This window comes from Ictidomys tridecemlineatus, chromosome 1 (assembly GCF_052094955.1).
Source record: "Ictidomys tridecemlineatus isolate mIctTri1 chromosome 1, mIctTri1.hap1, whole genome shotgun sequence".
In the NCBI taxonomy this organism is placed as follows: domain Eukaryota; kingdom Metazoa; phylum Chordata; class Mammalia; order Rodentia; family Sciuridae; genus Ictidomys; species Ictidomys tridecemlineatus.
Genome location: NC_135477.1, coordinates 146,793,495 through 146,819,264, shown reverse-complemented (window position 1 = coordinate 146,819,264; position 25,770 = coordinate 146,793,495). Strand labels below are relative to the sequence as shown.

General features: G+C 38.4%; 1 protein-coding gene across 1 annotated transcript in view; it reads right to left on the bottom strand.

Annotated features, from left to right (window-relative positions):
• Positions 1–25,770, bottom strand: part of Mcc (MCC regulator of Wnt signaling pathway) — a 450,812-nt gene that overhangs the window by 326,153 nt on the left and 98,889 nt on the right. The window contains exon 2 of the mRNA XM_040272372.2: positions 22,581–22,828. Coding sequence (XP_040128306.1) covers positions 22,581–22,828 — 248 coding nt within the window. The remainder of the gene's footprint in view (positions 1–22,580; positions 22,829–25,770) is intronic.

Genomic DNA, 25,770 nt, shown 5'->3' with positions numbered 1-25,770 from the left:
TGTTTATTTCAACTTTTTGTGTTGAAATTTTTTATGTTAAAAATAGCTGGTATCTTCTGATACCTAATCATATTATTTGATATGGAAGTCAATATTTATTATTTAAATCATGAGGGGCTAGGGTTGTGACTCAGCAGTAGAGTGCTCACTAGCATGTGGGAGGCCCTGGGTTTGATCCTCAGCACCACATAAAAATGAATAAAATAAAAGTATTATGTCCAACTACAACTAAAAAATAAATAATTTAAAAAATAGATAAATTATGCCTACATAAATGATGATGCTAAAACTACATATTTACATTTAGACCATGATTATTTTCCTTCTGTTGAACAACACCACCCCACCAACCACCCCACCCACCTACCCACCCCAATCCCGCTCTTTTTTTCTTTTTTTTTTTTTTGTATTTTCGTTTGTTTAGTTTTCTATGTATTGGGAGTTAAATCTGAAATTCTTAGTCAGATATGTAAATCTCCTCTCAATAATTTAAGATGCATGGATATTCCATCAAATTTAGTTTGAAAAATTTCTCCTGGCATTTTTTTCTAACTTCTCAGGTCTGAGATGGATCCAATGACCAGTATGCTTCACCTTTCACCTGTTTTCATTCTCTTATATTTTTCAAGCATTTCTTTTAAGATCCTTTTAAGGAAGTCAAGTAGGCCTTTTAAGAAACAAGGTGTGAGAAATAAATATTTTGAGACTCCATATACATAAAAATATCTCGATTCTATCCTTACACATCATTAATAATCTGGCAATTCTAGGTTAGAAATTTTCCTTAAGTTTCTAGGATTCTGCTTATTGTTCATGTGTGTTTCCTGTTCCGAAGATTTGAAGAATCTTTTCCTTGTCTCCAGTGTTATGAAACCACTGTGATGTGGATGTGGGTTAACTTTAGTCTTTTTGTTGGGATACTTCATAGGCATCCTCTAACAAGAAACATGTCCTTTGGGTTGGTGGAAATGATTATAGACAATTTTACTGTTGATTTCTTTCCCTGTTTTGTTTGTTTGCTCTTTCTAGACTGCCTACACCAGCCCCCCAATTTTTCCTAATATTCTTTCCTTCATTATATTTCTTCACTCTTTTGCTTTTCTTTCTAGAAGACATTCTTATTTCCATTTCTCATTGGTCTTACTGAGGCCATTCAATACCTACACTATTATTTTCCTGGAGTTTTAAAAATCAATCCTCTATCTTGCTCTTTTTCCATGGATATAATATTTTCTTTTCTTTCTTTCTTTCTTTTTTTTTTTTGAAGGCCACTGTCTTTATTGATCTAAAAAACTTTACAAGGATAGTGACTGTTATGCCAAAAAAAAGTACCAAATGACATCAAACAGACCAGAGGTGAAGGTGGGGGTGAGGGAAGGGGCCAGGAATCCAATCAGAAAAGCCGATTAATGGTTTCCATGGAACTGGCAGGGGAAAGAGAAAGGGAGTTGCATGCAAGAGCAAAAATACCAAAAAGATTGAAATGGGGAGGGGACAGAACTCCCAAAGAATCTGGAGTATAACAACAGCAAACTTTTCCTTTGTAGAGGACACGGAGCCCCCACTCAGCTGCACACTCTGGACACTTGATAATGGGGCTAGGGATTGAGGGCTCCCCAGAGAACATCACAAGAAGGCGTCACACCATTCTCAAAGGCACCCAAGGCAGTCCCGGGACTGCTTTGCATTGGCACCATGTGTCCTTCAGCCATTCTGGAAGAGGTCTTCATCTTTCTTTAGCACCAGAAACTGACCGAGGACGACATATGCCTTGGCAAAGCCCCTTTCCTCCAGCTTTTTGCCCAGGACTTCACCAATCCCAGCCAGGCTCCCTGCTGGCTTTTCCCCCATAGGCTCTGCTTTTGGAAGGTTGTCATCTTGATAGAGCTTAATAGGCAGCTCCGGTTCCTGTACCAGTTGCTCTTGTTACTCGGCCACTCCTGCTGATACCTCAAGCCACTAGTTTTCTTTTGTTTTTCATAGTAAATTAAGGAGATGTTTTGAGCGTTCTTTCTTCTGGCAGAATCTTGGTTCCCTTCCTTCCTTCCTTCCTTCCTTCCTTCCTTCCTTCCTTCCTTCCTTCCTTCCTTCCTTCCTTCTTTCCTTCCTTCCTTCCTTCCTCCTTCCTTCTTTTCTTTTCTTTTCTTAATTCTTTATTTGTTCTTTTTAGTTATACTTGACCATAGAATATATTTTGACATTCATACATACATGGAGTAGAACTTCCCATTCTTGTGGTTGTACCTGATGTGGAGTTACACTGGTTACACTGGTTGTGTATTCACATGATGTAAGGATAGCCTCAATCTAAGAAGGGCCTTAGCCTAAGAAAATCCATTTTAAAATAAAACTGCAGTCCCCACCAGGCAAACCCAGGGAGCCCTCCATTATTGTCAGCAGGCATAGCCTGATAAAATAAGTCACTTTCCACAATCCTGATAAAACTTAAGAGTGAAGTCTTTGTCATTTGTCTTCGCCCTGATAAAGTCAGAGGCAGAGAGATCAGGGCGGAAACCACCAGACCAGTTGTCCTGATCCTACAATGAGAAACCTGCTAACAGCTGATAGGGATTGAAAGGGCGAGTAGAAGCCCACAAATTTAGCATAAATGATGGAGCAAATGAACAAATATTCAGCCAGTTGACACTGATGTCCACATGCTGGAGAGCCTGATGAGGACCTGGACTGACATCCCAACTCTTCTTATCATCTGCCTGATCCTTTGCATCATCCTCACCACTCCCAAACTCTATAGCCACATCTTTTTTTTTTAATATTTATTTTCCAGTTATAAGTGAACACAATGTCTTTGTTTTTACTTTTTATCTGGTCCTGAGGATCAAACCCAGTGCCTCACACATGCTAGGTGAGCACTCTACCTCTGAGCCACAACCCCAGCTCCCTATGGCCACATCCTGACCCTGTAAGAATGGCGACTTCCCCTTAGGACGCTCTCCTCAGCTGGCCATCAGCTCCACCCCAGAGGAAGCCTCCATTGGTTCCTGATCTGATCACTGCGGTCTGAGTGAGTGTGCATCTGCTCAACTTAAGGCCTAAGACTCACTCCAGACTTTAGATCTGGCACTTGAGCTTAGTATGCAGAGGGAATGTCTGTAATGAGCCTGTCATGATTAAGTGTGTTTCCTGTGCTTAGAATTAACTTAGAACTGTTTGCCTTGAATTGATTATGTCTGTTGCAGTGCTCAACATTAAGGACTGTCATTTTCTTTATGAACAACCTATAGAGTAGAATTGAATTGAGTGATTTGAGTGGATAAAGCATTGAAAAGGGCAGAAACACATGGACAGTCTTTATTTCTCCCCCTTAACTGCATAAGTTGCACCTTTGCCCATTGTGACACATGAACATAGGAAAGTAGTGTCCAATTCATTCTACTGTCTTTCTCATTTCCATTCCCTCCAATCCCTCCTAAGCAATCAGGTTAACCTCCACTCCTCCCCACTACCTTTCCCCCAACACCTATTGTGAGTCAGCATCTGCATATCAGAGAGAACATTCGACTTTGGTTTTTTGGGGATTGGTTTATTTCACTTAACATGGTAGTCTCCAGTTCCATCAATTTACCAGCAAATGGCATAATCTCATCCTTCTTTAAGTCTAAGTAATATTTCATTGTGTATATATACCACACTTTCTTTATCCATTCATTTGTTAAAGGGCACTAGGTTGCTTCCATAGATTGGCTACTGTGAATTGAGCTGCTATAAACATTGATGTGACCATGACACAATAGTATGCTGATTTTAAGTCCTTTGTGTATATGCTGAGGAATGGGATAACTGGGTCAAATGGTGGTTCCAGTCCAAGTTTTCTGAGGAATCTCCATACTCCAGAGTGCCTGCAGAAATTTGTAGTCCCACCAGCAATGTGTGAGTGTGCCTTTCCTCCCACATCCTCATCAACACTTATTGCTGCTTGTATTCTTTTTTTTAACTTTATTTTATTCATTTATTTTTATGTGATATGAGGCTTGAACCCAGCACCTCGCACATGCTAGGCAAGCGCTCTACCGCTGAGCCACAACCGCAGCCCCTATTGCTTGTATTCTTGGTAATTGCAATTCTGGCTAGAGTAAGATGGAATCTCAATGTAGTTTTAATTTGCATTTCTCTACTTGCTAGTGATATTGAACATTCATATATTTGTTGACTGATTGTATTTCTTCTGTAAAGTGTCTGTTCAGTTCCTTAGTCCATTTATTGATTGAGTTATTGGGGTCTTTTGGTGTTATGTTTTTTAAAGTTCTTTGTATATCCTGGAGATTAATGCTATATCTGAGATGCTGGTGGTAAAGATTTTCTCCCATTCTGTAGGCTATCTCTTCATGCTATTGATTATTTCCTTTGCTGTGAATAAGCTTTTTAGTTTGATACCATCCCATTTATTGATTCTTGATTTTACTTCTTGTGCTTTAGGAGCCTTTTTGAAGAATTTGGTTCCTAAGCCAACATGATGGAGAGTTGGGCCTATTTCTTCTTCTAGTAGGATGTCTGGTCTAATGCCTAGGTTTCCGATCCACTTTGAGTTGAGTTTTGTGCATGATAAGAGATAGAGGTCTAATTTCATTTTGCTATCTGTGGATTTCCAATTTTCTCAGCATCATTTGTTTAAGAGGCTATTTTTTCTTCAATGTATGTTTATGGTATCTATCTAATATTAGGTAACTTTATTTATGTGGATTTCTCTCTGTTTCTTCTATTCTGTACCATTGATCTATGTGTCTGTTTTCTGTTCTCTTTCAGTTACCTCTTTTACTTGTTTAATTTCTTTCATTTCAGAGAAATTCCTCATGCATCTGGCCCTCTTTGGTTGTTTGCCCTTGGGTCACGTAATCTATTCTAGTTCTAAGGACTTAGTTCACCTTTCTTAAAATAATAGAATTCTATTGGGCCCAATTTAGGAAACATTAATCTATCTCATGAGATAAATAGGGATTTTATACACAAAAGTGAACAGAAAAAAAGTGTTTTACATAAGCTCTCCCTCCTTCCTCTTTCTTTAGGTTTCTCCCACAACTTTAACTCTCTTTCATTCTATCTCTGTCTTTTAAGATCTCTCCTTTGTATTTTTGTTGCCAAATGCACAGACAGGTTTAGTTAGAAAAGTAGATACAAATTCAAGGGAGAATGGACACAATCTTTTTTTTTTTTAATATTTTTTCTAGTTGTCAATGGACCTTTATTTTAGTTATTTATATGTGGTGCTGAGGCTTGAACCCAGTGCCTCACATATGCTAGGCAAGTGCTCTACCACTGAGCTACAATCTCAGCCCAAATGGAGACAATCTTAAGAGAGGTTGCATTTGGCTTAAAGCAAGGAATATGAATTCCAGAGAGCACGAAGGCTATCTCAGGAGGGAGAAACAACCTCTCCTTCATTTCTTTCCCATATTAGAATCAGTTTAAGTAAAGAATTCGACCATTTTATGAACAATATGAATGACTAATGAAGCTAAATATATTCTCTGGTATTTGGTTTTAAAAATGAGGACAGAAATATTATTTGGAAATAAATCAAAGAAATAAACTCTGAGATGTAACTTGGTCAACATCAAAGATATAAGAAAATAGACAACTTCCTTAATAAAAATAAATTTCCTTTTTTAATGGTATTAGGGATTTGAACCCAGAAATTCATATATGTTAGGCAAGTATTCAACCATTGAGTTACAACCCCAATCCTATTTATTTTGAGACAGGTTCTCACTAAATTTCCCAGGCTGGCCTTGAACTTGAGTTCCTCCTCCCTCAGCCTTTGAACAGCTGAAATTATAAGCATGTGCACTATGCCCAGCTAATAAAAAAACCTTCCTATCCTACAAGATTGGCAATGGAGTGAGAATCTCCACGATGCACTAGGTGGCAAGACCCTAAAATCCTAACTGTATCCTATATCATTCACTTTCCCCTTCAGGATTTTCTTCTAATTATCCCATCCACTAATCTTTGCCATGAAGAGGAAGAATTGTTACTCTTTTGACATGGTGGCCCAGGAATAGATGTCTATTTTTCCTTAATACCCCCAAGAGAATGAAATGATGACATTCCTAAAAGGTCTTGTTATGTCTAAAGATTAATTGTTGTAGATATTGGCATGAAACTAGATAATTAGGCACATCAGAAATGATTTACTGTTTGGGGATACTAGCCTTATCCTATCCTTATTCCCAGTTCCCAGCATTCAGGAACACAAAACTAGATAGTCTGATTCCTCTTATTCTAAAAACAAGATAGGAAGGCTCAGAAAGAAGCCACCTCCTACTCTGCTGACTTACCAATCTTTATTCTGCAAGAAACAGCAGACTGCTAGACTATGGACTCGGTCTAATCCACAGACATGTTTTGTTAGCTCTGCTTTAATTAAAAATAAACTTTCCCTCCTCTACACTGTTCTTGTCAGGTCTTTTAGTCACGGTGATGAGAAAGCTAACTAAAACATACGTAGATACATACACAGACAGTCTAGAAGTCTGGCTCCCATTCCTGCATGCTGACATTTGGCTGGAGTTGAGTATCAGCATTTTTTTTTTTTTTTGCGTTAGGTATGTGCCTTTGTTTTGCTGCAGCCTCCATCTGATAAACTTCACTCATTTATGTCCTCTACCTGCCCTCCTGAGCACTTGCAACACTTGCTTCTGAGCTGTAGTTCTGTGTCTGAGGATATATTCATCCCGCATGTTGATTTGGGAAGAACCATCAGCAATCACCTTGACCTTCAGAAGAGACCCCACCCATCTCAGTGTTGTGGACTTAGGAGACCTACTTATATATCAGAACATAGCCCCAATAGTCATACAGGAGGTGTACACTTGTAGTGGACTGGTTTTATTATAAGAAGGGCTTTTGTGTAAGAACCGGTAGCATTGAGCAGCATATCTGAAGATGGATGACATCTCACTTCTTTGTTGACATATGAAACATTAGTGTTTCTACCCCTGAGTTCTGTGTCTGATTCTGTTGTCAAACTGAGATACACATCATGTGAGACATCCTTTGAGGTGTGCTGTGATCTAAATGTCCTTGTCCCCCCAAATTCATGTTAAAATGTTTATCCCTGAAGTGATGGGATTGGGAGGTTGGGACTTTGGAGGTGACTACGTTGTGAGAGAGAAGCCCTCACAAATGGGATTAGTGGCTATAAAAGAGACCCCAGAGCGCTTAGCTCATGTGTCCTTTCCCATGTAAGGCATAGTAAGAAGGTGCCTTCTATAAGCAATGGCCCAAGCCAGACACTGAATCCTTAGACATGTTGACCTTGGACTCCTCATCCTCCAGAACTGTGAGAAATAAATGTCTGTTGTTTATAAGCTTCCCAGTCTACAGTCTTCTTAAGAATAGCAGCCCAGACTAAGATAAAGTAAAATATAAACTAAGCAGAAAGAAAATAGCAAAGTGTAAGCTGCTAGAAAAACAAGGACAGTTTAAAGTTTCAGGTTTTGGCACTAAAGCAAGTAAAGAGGGAAGACTGGTAACTACTTTATTCCTTAGGGGCCCAAGGTGGCACTTTCACACCTTAACCTCTACAGAAAAGCTCCTAATAAGGGCGGGGCTGTGGCTCAGTGGTAGCGCACTTGCCTGGCATGCATGAGACAGTGGGTTCGTTTCTCAGCACCACATATAAATAAATAAAGTTATATATACATAATAAAAGTTCCTGATAAGAAAAACAAATCATCTTAAAGACTTGAATTCTAAGATTTTGTCTATACAGCAAAATAAAAGGGGAGAAAGAACCCTACAGTGTGACTTAGTGGGAAGACAAATTCAGGAGCCAGGGGAGTTCCATTCTGGTGCCAGCCATGCCATCAACTAGGTCTATGACCTGAGAAGTATTATTTAATCCTCTGGCTCTCCTTACTTCTTATTATGGTTTAGATGTGGTGTCACTCAAAGCTCACCTGTGAGACAATGCAAGAAGGGTCAGAGAAGAAATGATTGACATATGAAAATATTAGTGTTTATACCCTTGGGTTAGGAGAGCCTTAACCCAATCAGTGAATTAGACCTCCATAGGGATTAGCTGAAGTGGTAACTGAAGGCTGGTAGGGTGTGGCTGGAGGAGATGGGACTTTGGGGACATGGTTTTGGGATACATATTTTGTATCTGATGAGTGGTCTCCCCCTCTCTCTCTCTGCTTCCTGATCATCACCTCTGCCACACTCTTCTGCCATGGTGCCCTGCCTCACTCAAGCCCCAAAGAATAGAGCTAGCTTTGTAGGAACTAAGACCTCTGAAACTGTGAGCCCTCAAATAAATTTTTCTTTCTCTAAAATTGTTCTGTTGAGATCTTTTAGTCACAGCAGTGAAAAAGCTGACTAAAATGCTACACTATACAGAGGGTGAAACTAAATGATATTTAACAGGCCCTTTGGATTGTAATCTTGCAATTCCAAGGGCAAGATTTTATCAAAGTTCTCTAAATCTTAACTCAGATCAAAGAAAACATTATACATACTAAAAAAAAAGTGACATGGTAATTATTTTGTATTAAAATTTATCTATAACTGATGGTTATGTATCCATAAAATGAAAGTTACATAAATATTTGAGGTACCAGATTAAATTATGCTTTGACTCAAAGCAAAAATGTTTTTCTTATAGATAGCAACTTAAATGGATCAACTGGAAACCATACAAAATTCTTCCGAAACTATATAAATTCAACTGATGTAAACAGTCATTTACTAATGCCTTTCCATTTATGTTCTCCAAAGAATTTGCAGAAGTCTTACAAGAGATAAGACAGGAAGCAAAAATAAAGCCTTTCTGAGTCTTTTGTGATTATAATATGGAGTGACAGATTCTCCAGAATGAACAATGGACAATGGATCAGTCTGGCCAAACTAAACACTTTCCGTGAGCAGACTGAACCTTTATCTCAGCCAAGTAATCAATTTATTAAAAAAAAAAATCTCTAAAATCATGCCAAGTTGTATTGCTGCCACTGAAATTGGAGTAACTTCAACATCCTATAAAAACCAGTGACACTTAATGAATTGCTTCAGTAAAATCATCCTGGAGAGAGAAAAGAGATGAACGGCTTTATTGTGTTCTGTGTGGTTCAGAAGCTATCACACAGGTAATCATTGGTGTCCTTCATGCCAGGATTCCCTCCTGAGATAAGCACACCTGGATTCCCATGAATTATTTGGTTCCTGCTGGCTAAAAAGAAGTGATTAATGCCACTGGGAAGTGGATAAAATAATAGATCCAAAAGGAACAGCACCAAAGAGTGTGAGATATGCTGATAAAAGAGGCAGCATGAAAGGTAGATCACTATTTGAGATATCATTTTAAAAGAATTTAGACCACCACGGAACAATGTATTGAAGAATAGGGTAGGAATCTACAAAACAATTTTATTGAATATCTTGAAATATTGAATATCTTGAAAAATACCTGAGAATCCAGTGGTCTTATGCATGCTTGCTTAGAAGTTTAAAAGAAATGTATTAATTTTTATTCTGATATTGCTCTTTAGTTTTCTTTTCTTTCTGCAATGAATGCAGAATGGAGAGGTGATATCCAATATACCACAAATAGAACTGTTAAGCATAGAATTCAAATTAGAATTAAAGGCTTTGTTAAGTATAGAATTTAAAATTCACGGGCTGGGGTTGTGGCTCAGTGGTGGAGCACTCGCTTAGCATGTGCAAGGCCCTGGGTTCGATCCTAAGCACCACATAAAAAGAAATAAGTAAAATAAAGATATTTAAAAATAATAATAATAAATTCACACTAAAGAACTAGTGTGGGAGACCAACCTTGCACTTGACTGAGTCACACTCCCCAGCTGGGTGCTGAGGCGCTCAGTCACAGAAATGTGGCAGAGCTTTCCCCACCCTTCTTGGGTTCGAGGGTCAGAATCTCCTGCATGGGTGTGTCTTGCTACAGCCCCATAAGTAAAGCTGTGCTCACCTGTTCCTTTGTAATATAACCCCTTGCCCTGTTTAGGATAGAATCTTCCATGGAAGTGACTTGTGTGTGTCCCCTTCTCTTACTGTGCCCTTGGGTGTGGCCTACCCAGGTGTCAGTCAACCTGCTGACAGTGGACATCATGAAGATAGACTCAGCCCCCTGACACCTGACCCCTTGCCTTATGTGAATAGCTTCTCCTCAATAAAAGAGGTCAGCACGTGCTCTCGCTCTCTCTTTCTGGGAACCCTTAAGGTCAGAGGAGCTGTCACAGCGACCCCAAACAAAAAGGTATTTGTGTCTCCTGTGTAGTTATTTTGCAAAGCCCAGTTAGCCCAGCTCAACTGGAGTGACCCCTGAGCCTTTTAGTCGCGAGAACAGAAACCCGGCAAACTAGAGTTCAAATATATCCAATATATAAACATTTTCATTCTGATAGATAAATAACATATATCTGGCTTTTGATTATTTTGTCTTAAAAAGGTCAACATATTGATTATTTTGGGTTTCACTGGCTATTTTGTACTTACATTTAATATGTGGGTTCTATTTTCTGAGAATCTAATATATGTATTATTATAATATATATATATATATATATATATATATATATATATATAATAAATGAGGACATAGCTTAGTGGGGTTTGGGGGAAGTTTCTTACAGTTTCCTACTTCATTTCCTTATTCAGAAGATCTCTTGGTCTCTCTTCATGACATAACTTGCCAGGATAAATCTAAACAATTTTCTATTTTAATGCTCTGTATTTTCCCTTGATTTAGGATAAAGAGAAATTTTCTGTTTCAATGGATGCTAATGATGCAAGTTACAAAATCTGTGAAACATATTATCATACTATATCCTTAATTGTGTTCATAATTTGAAACCAAGATTTTTCCAACATAAGCTGCTCCTAAATAATCATGATATTCTTGTGTTCATACATTTCCACTAGAGGATTTCTTCCCTCTACATGCTAAGATGGGACCTTTGTCTTTTTTTTTAATGTCAAAGCCATTGTAATAGGCACCCCAGGAAATTCCTTTGCTGGTTGGCATCCTAATGGTGTTTGGGTAGCCTTTGACCTCTTTACTCCTTGATCTAGATAAATGGGCTTTGTAAGTCATTCCCTGATGTCAAAGCAACAGTCGGCATAAATGTCCGAAGCCCTAAACAGCCCCAAAAGACAAACTAGAAGAGGAATAAGCTTCAAAGTGTATACTTTTTTTTCAGTTGTCAATGAACCTTTACTTTATTTTGTTTTTATATGTGGTGCTGAGAATTGAACCCAGTGCCTCACACATGCTAGGCAAGCGCTCTACCACTGAGCCACAACCCCAGCCTCTCAAGGTATATATTTTAAAGGAATTCTTCCACACGGAACTTCCTAATTTTTCTAACAAAGTATCCCAAAAGCAGAGGAGAGTCAAGAACTCTGGGGCAGAGGGAAAGGCAAGAGAGGGCAGAAGGAAAGGTAGACCAGATCAAGGAACAACCTATGCATGTAAAGGTCAGAGTGCAATCCATTAATTTGTACTAACAAGTGATAAAACCACACAGGGAGACCCAGCCAACTGGGTCTGATCCCTGATCAGACCTCATAGTTCACCAGTGCTCCAAGAGGTGAAGGAAGAAGCTGCAGAGGATTTTGAGTTCTAGGCTCTAAACTTGTACAATTCTTTCGACATTCTACTGGTCAACCTAAATCACCAGGCCTCCCTAGAGTCAAGGAGTGGAATAAACACTTCACCTTTTGAAAGGAAAAGCTGTAAAATGGTGTGAGCTGTGGTTTTCAGTCCACCGCACCATGCCTTCTTTTATCAATTTAGGAACAAGTTTCCTTGAGAAGGTACTTATTAGGCATTAGCTGAAGTGACCTCAGTATTCTGATGCTTTTATTTCACCTAGCTTACAACTATAAACTCAGAGTAAGAATCAATTTGAAAGAAAATTGATATCAACAATATTGATCTAGAACTCATTACTTGAACTCATTTTCTTTGTAAAAAAATGCCTGGATCCAAGCACACATGTCTATATTTCAAAGGGATAGCTGTACATCAAAGAAAGAGGTCCATGCCTTGAAGGCTGACAATAAGTAACAAATATTGCTGTATCTGAGACTAGGTGCTGTGAATATCAAAAGTTTTGTTGCCTGATACACTCATTTATTGATTGAACACTTAATCAATGCTTGTCATGTGTCAGGTTCTGTGCCTTTTTTTTTTCTTTGTATCGGGATTGAACTCAGGGGCACTCAACCACTGAGCCACATCCCCATAGACAGGCTCTCACTGAGTTGCCTAGCACCTCGCCTTTGCTAAGGCTGGCTCTGAACTTGCAATCCTCCTGCCTCAGCTTCCCAAGCCTCTGTACCCGGTAGGTTCTGTGCTTTTTGCCCAGAATGCATAATCTAATAGAGGAGATGAATATACAAGTGGATAATTATAATATGATTAATAATGACAATGATATGTATGCATACCGTATAACAAAAATATAAAAAAACAAAGTGTCTACCAGTTTATTTAAAGAAAAACTGTAATTTGGTTGTGTGACAAGATGCACATCAATCTTCTAGTTGCTAAGTACATATATATACATATCAGTATAATGTAGCATAATTTAAAACCTTTTGAGCACTGTGAGTGAACATATACAAAGAAAATAAGCCAGGTACGATTTCCTTACAGGACATATTGTGGACATCTGTTTTTTTGCCTGCCCAGCATCCATTCCTATGTCTTGCAGTAACAGCACCTTAATTCTCAGGCCCCTTGCCTCAACTCTCAGTCCATATGAAGTGGATAAATACACCACCACCTTTTCCTAATTTTACAGATTGATGCTGTGATCCAGTCAATCAGACCACTGTACTCTTCTGGAAAGAGTGGCTCATTAGGATAAGTAGATGGCCCAGGAAGAGCTAGTGAGTCCAATTTCCAGGGCTTTTGTATTGCTCCTTTGAAGAGAAAATCAGTCCTTTTTCTGAGGTTACACAGTAGAATGAGCCAGGGGCTATTGGAAGCCACAATAAGGAGCCTAAAAATAAAGACAATTCTGAAGTAAAGGGCTGAGACATGGTGGAGGAGGAAGACGAGTGGCAGTTGAAACTAGAATTAGCCATGTTGAGTCTAACTGCCTAGACGTCTCCAAAGCACTCAGATTGTCTTTCTCTCTCCCTCCTCTCCTTCTTTACTCTATTTTTTTTTTTTTGCCTTTGAAATAGTAGAATTGACCATTGGCTATTTGTCACAAAAAAAGCTCTAACTAATATAGTATGGATTAAAACTTAAGTGAGTTTGGGGGTATGTGTATAGGGATAGTTAAAAGATCATCATCATCATCATCGAAGTTAAGGGTTCATGTGGGGAAGTAATGGGAAATAAAATTGGATAAAGTAGGATGAGTTCATTAAATAGTAAGGAGTTTTGGCATTCAAAAGGTTCAGAGGTGAGATAGCAGATTATTACGTAGATAAAAGAGAATCAAGGCTGGGGATATAGCTCAGTGGTACTCTCCTTGTCTAGCATATGTTAAGCTCTAGGTTTTATTCCTGGTTGGGGGTGGGAGGAGGAAAAAAAGAATCAGTGCACTGTACCATGCATATATATTAAAGGTATTAGGAAGTCATAGCACCAACTGAAATGAGCAGCTTGCAGGCAGAAAGAACAGCTGGGAAGAAACTATGGAAATTTAGAGGGTAAGGGAAAACCTAGACCTGGACCTGGTAGTGCCACTCTGAGAAGTGTGAACAGAAAAATCAATAGGGTCAGGAAAGACATAATTAAAAAATAAGGATTCAAATGGGCTTGTTAGTCAAAGAACAGGTCAAGTCTACCCAAATAAAATCCAAATGACAATCTAAATACAGTAGCTTGACAGTGTTCTTAGTGTGCAACTCAAGAAAAGAAAGGTGAACCCATTAGTAAAAGACTTCAAAATCTATTCTAATTCCCAAATAAAGGAGTAGAATAAATAATTTTAAAAACCCATATTTTGCACCTATGACATAGGGCTCACAGTACGTAAAACAAAACAATGATAACCCTTAAAACTTTTTGAAACCTTCAACTGGGACTGAAAACTTCTGGTTTTAGGCTAGCTGGGAGGTATTGTGTTTTTGTTTGTTTGTTTTAAATAATGAATTACTCTCATGAGCGATTTTATTTAAAAGGCTCTGTGTTAATTAATTGCTTATGTAGAGCTCACTGGGGACTTAAACCACTTTTGATTCAGAGCCCACTGGGGACTAAAACATTTTTGATACTTTCTCTTATTTTTTATTTATTTATTTTTTGGCAGCACTAGAGATTGAATTTAGGGTTCCAAGCATGTTAGGCAAGTTCTCTACTACTAAGCTATACTCATTATACCCGCCCCCCCCACCTTTTTTTTTTTGGAGACAGAATCTGGCTAAGTTGTCCAGACTGGCCTTGAACTTGAAATTCTCTTGCTTTCAGGCTCCCAAATTGCTGAGATTACAGACGTGCACCACTGCACCTGGCTGATTTTTCTAATTCCTCAGCCAAAACTTAACCAGGGCTGATCCAGCTGGACTGAAAAATGCCTTCTTGTCTCAGTTTAGCCTGTTCTGAATATTTAGGAAAATATTTACACACATGGGAAAAAAACCTAGAATGAATGCTAAAAGTTACACTCTTTCTGGAAAATTGGGATATGTTAAGATTAAATTATGTATCTGAAATAATTGTGGTCCTTTTTTTTCAGATGTCAAACTCACATTCAGGGTCTTGATTATTTGTTTTTAAACATCTTCCAAGGAATCAGGATATTTTCTATATTTTCTCCCTCACCTTATGAAGTTTGGAGTTCTTTATGCCTAAACCATGTATTCTTTGGTCTGACTTTTTTAAAAAATATATTTTAGTTATATATGGACACGATTTGCGTGTGTGTGTATTTATTCATTTTTATGTGGTGCTGAGGATCGAACCCAGTGTCTCCCATGTTCGGGCAAGCACTCTGCCACTGAGCCACAACCCCAGCCCGGTCTGACTTTTTACTTCAAGTTCCTCTTAGGAAAAACTTTTTTTGCTGTTGGCTTTCCCAAGAGACTTCAATATTTTATGTATTTCTTGAGGATTAGCCATCAGGCTGACCCATAAGGCAGTAGTCTACTTCACGGAAAGGCCAGAAGAGTCTTTGAAGATCCAGATGATAGGGAACAGTGCCTTGTGTTCTAATCTAAGCATACATTAAATTTAGTTGGACTAATTAGTACTTTCCAATGTCTGCTCTCTAAAATGATGTTTTAAATTCATGGTGATTTGCTTCAAATAAGTTCTTGGGCTCTCTGAAACCTGACCAAGGTTAAGAAAAACAAGTGTCCCAAAGCTCAGCAGAGCACAGACAGGGGACCAGCTCCTTTGGGTAGTTGACAGGCTGCATTGGCTCTTCCCAGGCAATCTGGAGTTTTTCCCCTGGTCCTCACCCTGACGCACTACTTCCCTCACATCATCCACACTTGACACAAGTGCGTGGAATGTATGCTTACAACTTGGTCAAAATTTAAAAAATAATAATTTTTAAAATACCCTGTTTATGTAAAAGGGCGTGTTCAAATAAAAACTTTGTTGGAATCGCTAACATATGGAACTATCTAAGGCTGGGATTTTTTTCTTTTATACCCCAGAGTCTTTCCTAATCACAAAGAAAAGCACAATTTTCAAAATGAAGTTCCCAAATGGTTATAAGGAACTTAGATGGTTTGCTTTCTGTATTCTGTATCAGGCAGCATACAGAAAACTTCACAACTGTTTGGTATAATAAAGGTGTCGCTTTTCTTGGGAAGACAAAGGGCTAAACTAACAGGAATTGCCCTCAGATCTCCCCTCAAGACCCTGGGGACCATGTGTCTGTCATTTCTGAGAGTGGACTCTGGATGGTAGTGTTCTTTTTAGTTTGCAATGTTGGTCATCAAAACAAAGTTTTCTAAATTAAAGTTGCTGGGGACTCAAAGAATTATCTTTTTTGACAGGGGACCTTAGTGTTTTCCACCCCTTGATTGCCCTAAGCTCTGTGGCTAAGAGCCTCAGTTTCCTCCTCTATATGAGATGATGCTATTCTAAAGAATTAGAGGGATAAGGATTGTTATAATAACCATTACTTGTTGAAAGCCTACTGTGAATAGGCACTGTATGGGAGTTTTACAAGTAATATCTCACTAAATTTTTTCAACTAAGCCACAATGTACATATTATTACTCTGATTTTAGATATAAGAAAACCCATGCTCAGCATGTAAGTCCCGTGGCAACTCAGTAGTGAAGATGGTATTTGTCTTTTAAGCACATGACATAAGTGCCTAGCAAATCATCTTGTATGTAGTACATATTAGTAATTTTTAACTATTTCATTGTTATTGCTATAACTATTGCATTATATAATTGATGTCTGATATACACAGAAAGATTTAGAAATGTTACTGTTATCTAAAGTGGATATAAAAACCTATTAGGACCTAGTCATTCAGGTACCTTCGTTTTCCCCCAGAGTATATTTGAGCAGACAATGTAAGGCCTAAGAGAAGCTTTCTAAGTAAAAGTTGATGGTCAATTAAGTTTGGGAAATGATATATATTTTATTATTCTCCTAGAGTTTCGCAAGAAGCAGTGCCATATTAAAGGCTCTGAGGTATTTTGCAGTAAAGAAAACTATTAATCTACTTTAACTCAAAGTTTGCAAATTATTTGACAAAGGAATTTTTTCTTTACATAATATTTATGACCATCCCTTGAAATGACTGTTCTGTGGAAAACACTTGGGATCAATGAATCTATTGAAATTCCTCTTCCAAGTTGTGCGTGTTGGAATGTTTTGACAGGTCTTCTTTTTCTGCCAACTCGACTCCCTGCTGTGGATGTGCTGGGAAATGTCAGGGCTGACGATAAAGTTTTTCTGACAGTTAACCGTTAAGTTTAAGTTTTTCCTACACTTTTCTCATGACAGTCCAACATTCTTTCTGCTTCCCTCCATTTTGTAACCACAGGTCAAATCCCAGCCCTTTCTTGCAACTTATGTTCACAGTATTTCTCAGATCTCATTTTGCCCTGTATTTTCTGTACCTATCATTGGCTCCTCGTATTTTGTTAACTGTAATTTAAACCCTGTTGCTGGGGTGGGGAGGGTGTGCCTTAGTGTAGGGTATGTGTTTAGCAAGGATTAGATCTCTAATTCCATAAAACAAACAAAAAAACTAACCTTAACATTATTTAATTTGTCATGAATATATATTAATTAAGATATAAGTTCCTCAGTGTCTGAAAATGTACCTTGAACTTCTGTATATCCCTAAAAGAACACATAAACAGTGGCATTGCTCAATTACTCATTCATTCCAGAAATGCATTGAGCATCTCTCACGTGTTGCAGTAAACAAGTCAGTCAAGGTCATCAGTACTCTGGAGGAAACTTTTTTTTTTTTTAGCAGTACTGCATGTTGAACCCAGGGCCTCCTGTTTGCTAGTCAAATACTTTACTACTAAGCTACACCCCAGCTTTTAAAATTTTATTTTGAGACAGGGTTTCACTAAGTTGCCAGGCTGGCCTCAAAGTTGTGATCCTCCTGCCTCAGCCTCTGAGTCACTGGGATTAGAGGTGTGCGCCACCATGCCTGGAACTCTGATGAAACTTTTATTGTACTGGGGGAGATAGACAAGTAAGTGTTCAAGTAGGGAAATAGTCTAATGTTAGATGAGGATAAGTGGTACACAGCAATGAAGGCATGTGAAGAGTGCATAAAAAGAGGTTACTTAGTTTGGGACCTTCTTCCTGAAGACAGTACAATTAAGCTGAAATCTGCATAACAGGAAAAAACCAGCCATTCAATAAGAAGGTTGCAAAGAAGATGGGAGTAGGCCCAAGAAACGAATCTGGGCAAAGGTTAGGAGCTGGCTGAATTTGCTAAAGTAGAGGAATAGTAGGAAGGCCAGTGTGGCTGGAATACAGAGTAAGTCAGGGGATCCATTATGAGATCAACTTAGAGAGTATTTATGAATCAGCCTACAGTTGTGGACTATATTTTAAGATGATATAGAATTCATAGCATTTTAATCATGGCAATGACCTAACCATGTTTTTTGTTTTTGTACCACGGATTGAATCCAGGAGCACTGAACCACTGAGCCAAATCTTCAGCCTTTTTTGCTTGCTTCTTTGTTTGTTTATGTTTTATTTTGTGACAGGTTCTTGCTAAATTGCTTAAAGCCTCGCTAAGTTGCTGAGGCTGGCTTTGAACTTGTGATTCTCCTGCCTCAGCCTCCTAATCACTAGGAATACAGGCACGTGCCACTGTGCCTGGCCTAAGCATGTTTTTATAACTTTAAAAAATTACTCTGGGGCTGAAAATATAGCTCAGTTGGTAGAGTGCTTGCCTCACTTGCACAAGGCCCTGGGTTCAATCCCCAGTATCTCACACACACACACACACACACACACACACACACACACACACACACAAATTACTCTGACTGCAGGGTAGAGGATGAAATGTTGGGATCAAGGGAGGAATTAACCAATTACATGTTATTTTAGTAGGAAAACAAGTTATGATGGCAATTTGGACAAAGGTGACAGTAAGAGAGAAAAAGAGCTGGACAGATTCTAGATACACTTTGGCAAACGAGACTATGGGACTGGCCAGCTTGATCAGACTGGTCGAGAACAATAATCCTGGCTGCAGATATATCCAAGACAGTGCTATCTCAGTAAGGAATGGGCCTGGGAGGAAGAGAAGGGGAGGGAATTGAGTTCTTTTTTTATTGTATTGAGGTTGGGAGGTCTATAAGACATCCAGGAAAATGTGTCAATTTTAACTGATTCTGGAGCACATAGGAAAGGGCAAGAGGATACACATACACATACCTAAGTATCATCCCAATGAGTTATATGAAATCTTTTACTGAGATAACATAACTCCAGGTCATCACAAAATTTGTGATAATATAAGGAAAGGGTGGGGGGAGGCTGAGAAAGAGAAGCTACAATAGTCAACAGAATCCCAAGAGAATGTGGCATCAGGAATTGGAGAGAATAAAAATGCAGCTAGAATGAGGGAGTGGTTTGCTGGGTCAAATGCCAAAGATCTAGATGTGGCCAGAAAAGGAACCATTGGATTGAGCAACATGAATGTAGCCAAGAGCAGAATCCATGGTGAGGACTGAAGATGGTAGAGGTGGGTTGAAGGAAGAAGGAGAGGTCAGAACTGATGACGCTTCAATGTAGGCAAGCTCTTCAAAAAGTTTTTCTGTCAAGAGGAGATGAGAGACAGGTGCTGTGGTACACACCAGTAATCCCAGCAACTCGGGAGGCTGAGGTAGGAGGATTGTGAGCCTCAGCAATTTAGGGAAGTCCTAAGTAAATTAATGTGACCCTGTCTTAAAATAAGTATGAAAAGGGCTGGGGATGTGGCTCAGTGGATAAGTGCCCCTGGGTTCAATCTCTGGTACCAAAAAAAAAAAAAAAAAAACAAAACAAAAGGAGGTGAGAAGTGGGTCAGTAGTTAAGGAGGCATGGAGCCATGAGAGGGCTTCCACCCACCCCAAAATGGAAGTTACTGGAATTTATCTAGAGTCAGAAATGTTAACAACAGAAAAGAGAAGGATAAATGAACACATACATCTCTGTTTAATTATTGTCAACTTAAGAATGTACTTGTTCACTTTAAAACTGAATAGGAGGTTATTTTCCAATAAATGGGTTGTAATGGTGACAAACTGTAGGACTTAAAACCTGGGACGTAAGAATAATAACAACATTAGTTTTAAGTGTTGCTATGCTTTGGATATGGTTTGAGTGTCCCCTAAGGCTTCATGTGTTGAAATTTAATCCCTGCTGTGTGGTACAAAGAGGGTAAAAACTTAATCTATAATGTTTAGAGGTGAGCTTTTGGAAGGTGATTAAGATTACATAAGGTCATTAAGGTGGAGTTCTGATGATTGAATTCTGGTGCATGAAAAGGAATTTGCCAGCAAGAAGACCTTTACCTCCAGAACTGTGAGCTAAATAAATCTCTTTTCTTTATAAAGCTACCCAATCTGGGGTATTTCATGATAGTAATGCAAAATGAACGAATACACATGTTTTTAGTGTTCACTCTCTACCAGGCATTATTTTATGTGCTCACATATATATTAGTTATTATTAACAATAATTATCCCTATTCTACCCTTGAGGAAACTGAAAGACAGAGGTCAAGTAATTTTCCTAGTGTCATGTTGGCAGAAAGTGACAGGAGCAAGATTCACATGGAAACAACCAGACTCTGCAGCCTTACCTACCAAGACACTGGTCAGAGGTTTCATAGCTGTCTGCATTCCTTCAGTTCATGACATGTGTTATGATTCACCTCTTCTGTTACTCTTCTTATTTACTTGCTTTCTTTTTTTTGTATTTATACCAGGGATTGAACATAGGGGCACTTAACCACTGAGCCATATCTCCAGCTCTTTTTTATATTTAATTTATAAACAGCATCTCACTGAGTTCTTTAGGGCCTCACTAAATTGCTGAGACTGGCTTTGAAACTGTGATCCTCCTGCCTCAGACTCCCAACTGGCTGGAATTACAGGCATGTACCACCATGCCTGGCTTGTTACTTCTTCTTTCCCTAGTGAATCAGGGTATATAAAAAGAGGAAAGAGGATTTTTTTTCAATCATTTCTCTGGTTGGGTCAATCTCAAGAGATGGTCAAATCAGGTAGATGATTTCAGCATTTAGTTGATTCCTTACAGAACACATATAAATATATACTATGTATAAAAATGCATTTTGACATTTAAACAGTATAGTTTTTCCCACAAAAGTATTTCTTCCATATTCAGATTTGATACACATTTAGACATTATTTTAATGATTGTATAGTATTCAATTATTGGGATATTCCACAGTTTATCTAACTTGTAAACATATATGTGTGTATGCTTATGTATTTATATAAGCAATTCACATTCTTGGCAAAAAAATTAGAAAATACAGCTAGGCAGAAAGAATTCCACTCATTCCTTATGTAATAATTATTTATGAAGTATCCATTTTATGTCATGCAACCATTACGAATCATGCTTTCATATTATATAAAAGCATGAAGAAAATGCAACGGTTTTGCAAGAGGCAAAACCATACAGAAGAAATTAGTTATAAAAAACAAGAAAAGAACAGGACTAGAGCTTTAGCTCAGTGGTAGAGCTCATGCTTAGCACACAAGAAGCCCTGGGTTCAATCTCAGCACCAAAAAACCCCCCCAAATCAAAACAAAAAGAAAACCCCAGGAAAAACAAATAAATAAAGAAGGAAAAGAAAGAGATAAAAAGAAAAAGAAACTATTTTAAAAAATCATATACTCACAGAGAGAAGAGACAAGAGTGGGAGTGAGAGATCGTGCCAGAGAGACCCCAGTAGCAAACGTGACAAATGTAAGCTGCAGTTATTATTTCTGGAAGGTGAGGTTAAAGAGGATTTCCAAATTTTCTTCTCCTTGCCTTTCCCCCTTGTTTTTCTATAATGAACATATATTACTTCAATACTCAACAAAATAAAAGTTATTTCAAAGTTCAATATTTCTTCATATTCTGGGAGCACATGCATTACCAGTCATCTTATAGACTGCCAAAGTGGAATCCATTAAGGTAGCAGGACATTTTTATTGTTTCAGTTACTGAGTAATAATTCTCCAAATGATTCCACTGTTAAGAGCGTGCTCAGGGTGTGTGCGTGTACGTGTGTATATACATAATTATTTGTGCTAATTAGTATATACATAATAGTAGTTTATGTAGTATATAGTCTATATATTAAAACAACTAATCGGAGCTTTACCTTATTGTCACCAGATCTGCATATGTATATTAAATCCTCTATTCCTCCAGATGACAATAATTGCCCACATTCTATACCCAAGAAAACTGAGACAGAGAGGTCAGGTAATTTACCTTGTATCATGTTGACAGTAAATGAAAGAACCAGAAATTATAGTTAAACAGAAAAGAAGATCCAAGAGACATTTTCAAGGGGACATTTCTGTTCCTTTGTTCAGGCTATTCTTTAAGATGCCTCTTTTCTTCTTATGATGTAAAATTTCAAACATCATAAAAAATACACATAGTTGAGTACCCCAAAAATACGTGCAGGATAACTCATGTTCCTGTCTGCCAGTCTCAATAATTATCAACAATATTAGGACTCTCTCTCCAATTGCTTATCTTGTACCAGAAAGACACAGTAATATCTCTGAACAGGAAAAGGGTCTATAGAGAAAAAAAGTGTTTAACATTAAATTTTAAAAAATGACCTTTAAAAACCTTTGCACTAAGTGGTGAGAAAGTCCCCCAATAATTCCTAAGATGTGCTGATGTAGTTGCCACTTTTCCTACCCATTCCTCCATCTTTTCCATAGCTACTTGAATGCATTATTACACCCAGAAAAATGGGAGAACTGAAATAAATCCACAAAGTTCTACCATTGGGTAGAACTGGGGAGATGTCTAGTATTTGCCCCGGGAAAGTGTGGCCAGGAGGACAGTCCAGAAGCAGTGGGCAGGAGGCTGGGGAGATCACTCTCATTACAGGGATCACAGAGCAGGGCTGACAGGTCACTGTCACATGCCACCTGGTTGTACCTACCCAAACTGTTGTCACTGCTTGTGGGCCAGGAAGCAATTCTATCCCTCAGCTTCTTCTTTGTACAGGAATTGTCTGATTTCACAGAAAGGTCTACTTCTTCCTTCCTAATTTCTCGAACGAGCTGCATGCGACACCGTGTAAAGTCCTGAAAGGAGATCTTGCCATTTTCATCTGCACCCAGTTGGTTCATGATCTCCGCCACGGACTCTTCCATATTCAACTGGCGACAGACCATCAGCAAGTCATTTCTGCAGAGGGGATTGAAGAGAAGAAAGTGTGTCAGGAGAGACTTTGGAGCTGCAGAAAGTGGTCAATGAAAAAAAAAAAAAAAGAAAGGAGTAATTCTTAAATATATTTGCACACAGTAGACCTATTTTCAACTTTCTCAATGCTTCCAGAAAAGTGGTAGTATACCCAAAAGAATCTGTTTCGTCTGAGTTATTTTAGACAAAAACTCCATTGTTATTTGGCAGGGTGAGGCAACTTTAATCCTTTGTTCTCTTCCTGTCTCCACGCTGTCTATTTCTTTTGAAATTGAAGAGCTTAGAATTTTTTTCTTTACACCTGTAGAGTGCAGCACTCTGATCTCTCCACAGGATAGAGTTTCAGGACATAGAAAAAACATTGTTTAAACTCTTGGCAGAGTCCAAAATCTCCTCAAGTTGTAAAAGAACAACAGAGATTTTAAATAGGCTCAATTCTCAGCTTTTTGGACCACAGATAATTTTAGTTTTTCTTTAAGATATTACTCAATCTTCATTTTTATGATTCAGTGCTCACCTACCTCTGGTGTTTCCTGTTATTCTATGAGTATTTTCTACCTTCCGAGCAGCGATGGATAAGCCTGGACTACAGAGCAGTAGCCAAACCCCAGATATCTTCCAGGACCAAATGTAATATAAATATGTGTAGTGGGTGGATCTAAGGCAAATGTGTGGAGTTGGTGGGGTTTTGGGCTGGACTAGAAAAGTGTAACCAGTTTACAGGGTCTCATATAAAGGGGAAAAAAAAGTAAAAAATGGAATAATAAGAACGCCACCACCATGCCGACCAGGACTTCTAATTTGGAGGACATCAGTTTGATCCCTGACATTTAAGTCTTGTTCTTTTCTCTCCACCTAAACTCCTTTGGGCAACATTTTGTTCATACTGCTTCAACTATAAATCTCAATAAAGGTCAAAGAATTATAGGATTTAAGAATTGAAAGAGACATTAGACACTCATGCATGGTCACAAACAAAGCTTAATAAAGCTAACAAATTATGCTCATCACAACAGACCACCAACGTTCAGTCATCTTGAGAACATGACCCAGATTTGATGTCTGAAAACTAGCCATGAAAAATAAGACCACCTCTTGGCACTTTCTTGGGAAGATTCCCTCATACGTGTAAAATTAATAAAACTTTCATGATTTTCTTTTGTTATTGAGTTTTTGCACAGGCTCCCAGATCTAGCCAGAGAGCCCACATAAGAACTGAAGAGTAGGGGTTATTATGGTTTTCATCTTAAATGCCTCCCAAAGGCTTGGGTGTAAAAGCCTCACTCTCCAGTCTGTGGTGGTTTTCTGAAGTGGCAGAAACTATAAGAGGTGATGCCAAGTGGGAGGAAGTTGGGTTATTTTATTTTTCTTTTTTAATATTTATTTTTTAGTTTTCGGCGGACACAACATCTTTGTTTGTATGTGGTGCTGAGGATCGAACCAGGGCCGCACGCATGCCAGGCACGCGCGCTACCGCTTGAGCCACATCCCCAGCCCAGGAAGTTGGGTTATTGAAGGTGGGCCCTTGAAAGGGATACTGGGATTTTGGCTCCTTCCCATATCTCTCTCTGTTTCCTGGCTGTCATGAGCTGAGTAGCTTTGCTCCAGCACACATTCCTCCATGACGTTCTGTCTCACCACAGGCCCTCCAAAATGGAACCAAGTGACCATGAACTAAAACCATAAGCCAAATAAACCTTTCTTCCCTTTAAGTTATTTTTGCAGGCATTTAGTCACAGCAATGGAAATCTGACTGATATAGGGGTTGATGGTATCTCTCTCCTACAATACTTACTCTTTATTGTGTTTTCCCATAAGTTCAAGTCTCTAAAACCTTCTTAATTTATGCTAGGTCTATGACCCTAACGTTTTAGCTGATCACTCTGCTTCCATATGACATCCCATTTTTATGTTCCCATAAAGAATTTTAATACACAGTTACATTTTTTTTCCTTCTAATATAAACATATTTCTCATATGTACATATATATTTGTAAAAAGATGGATGGGTAGATGAATAAATATGTACATGGAAGTGAGTATAGAATTTATATTAATTGGAATTTTCCATTTGTCTACAAATGTTGTACATCTATATCTTTGCTTTAACCTTAGAGGCCAGGACAAACTCATGGCAGGTGTGTCCTTCCCCATCCCTTAACTTCAGGCTTGACATTGAACTGGTTTGTCCCCTGGGATGTCAATGGACTTACATCTGTACAGTTGGGCTTGCTCCCTTCTACTTCTGCCATTGATTTGAGAAGAACACACCATGGTAATTATAACTTCTCTACCTTGAATTACAAAATAAGCCACCCTGGCCAACCTGCAGACTCAGAGCCTAAGAGCCTACTCCAGCTACCCACAAGATGTGTGCTCAAGGATAAATTCATACCTATCAAGGCTAATTATTCAGCTGAGATTTTGTGATTATTCCTCAGCAATAACTAATTGATACACCAAAATAAGGTAATTTAAAAAAATGTTTTCATATACTTATCTGTTTTTATCCTCTCCTATGTACAATCTGCCTGATATTCAGCTGGATTCATGTGAGATTTAGGGGTAGTTTTAATTACTAATGAAGAAATGAAAACAGAAGGAAAGTGTACAGATTTGTCTTTGGGTATAAGGTGCAGATCATGTTTTCTAAAATAAGAATCTATACTGGGCACGCATACTCCTGTAATACTAGCAGCTCAGGAGGCTGAAGCAGGAGGATCTCAAGTTTGAGACCAGCCCAGTCAACTTAGAAAGATCCTGTCTCAAAATACAAAATACAAAAATAAATAAAAAGAGGTGGGTATGTAGCTTAGTGGTACAGTGCCTCTGGGTTCAATCCCTGGTAGCGCGCACACACACACACACAGACACACACACACATAAAATGCAAAAAGAATTTCTTTTTAACATTTTTAAACAACAAT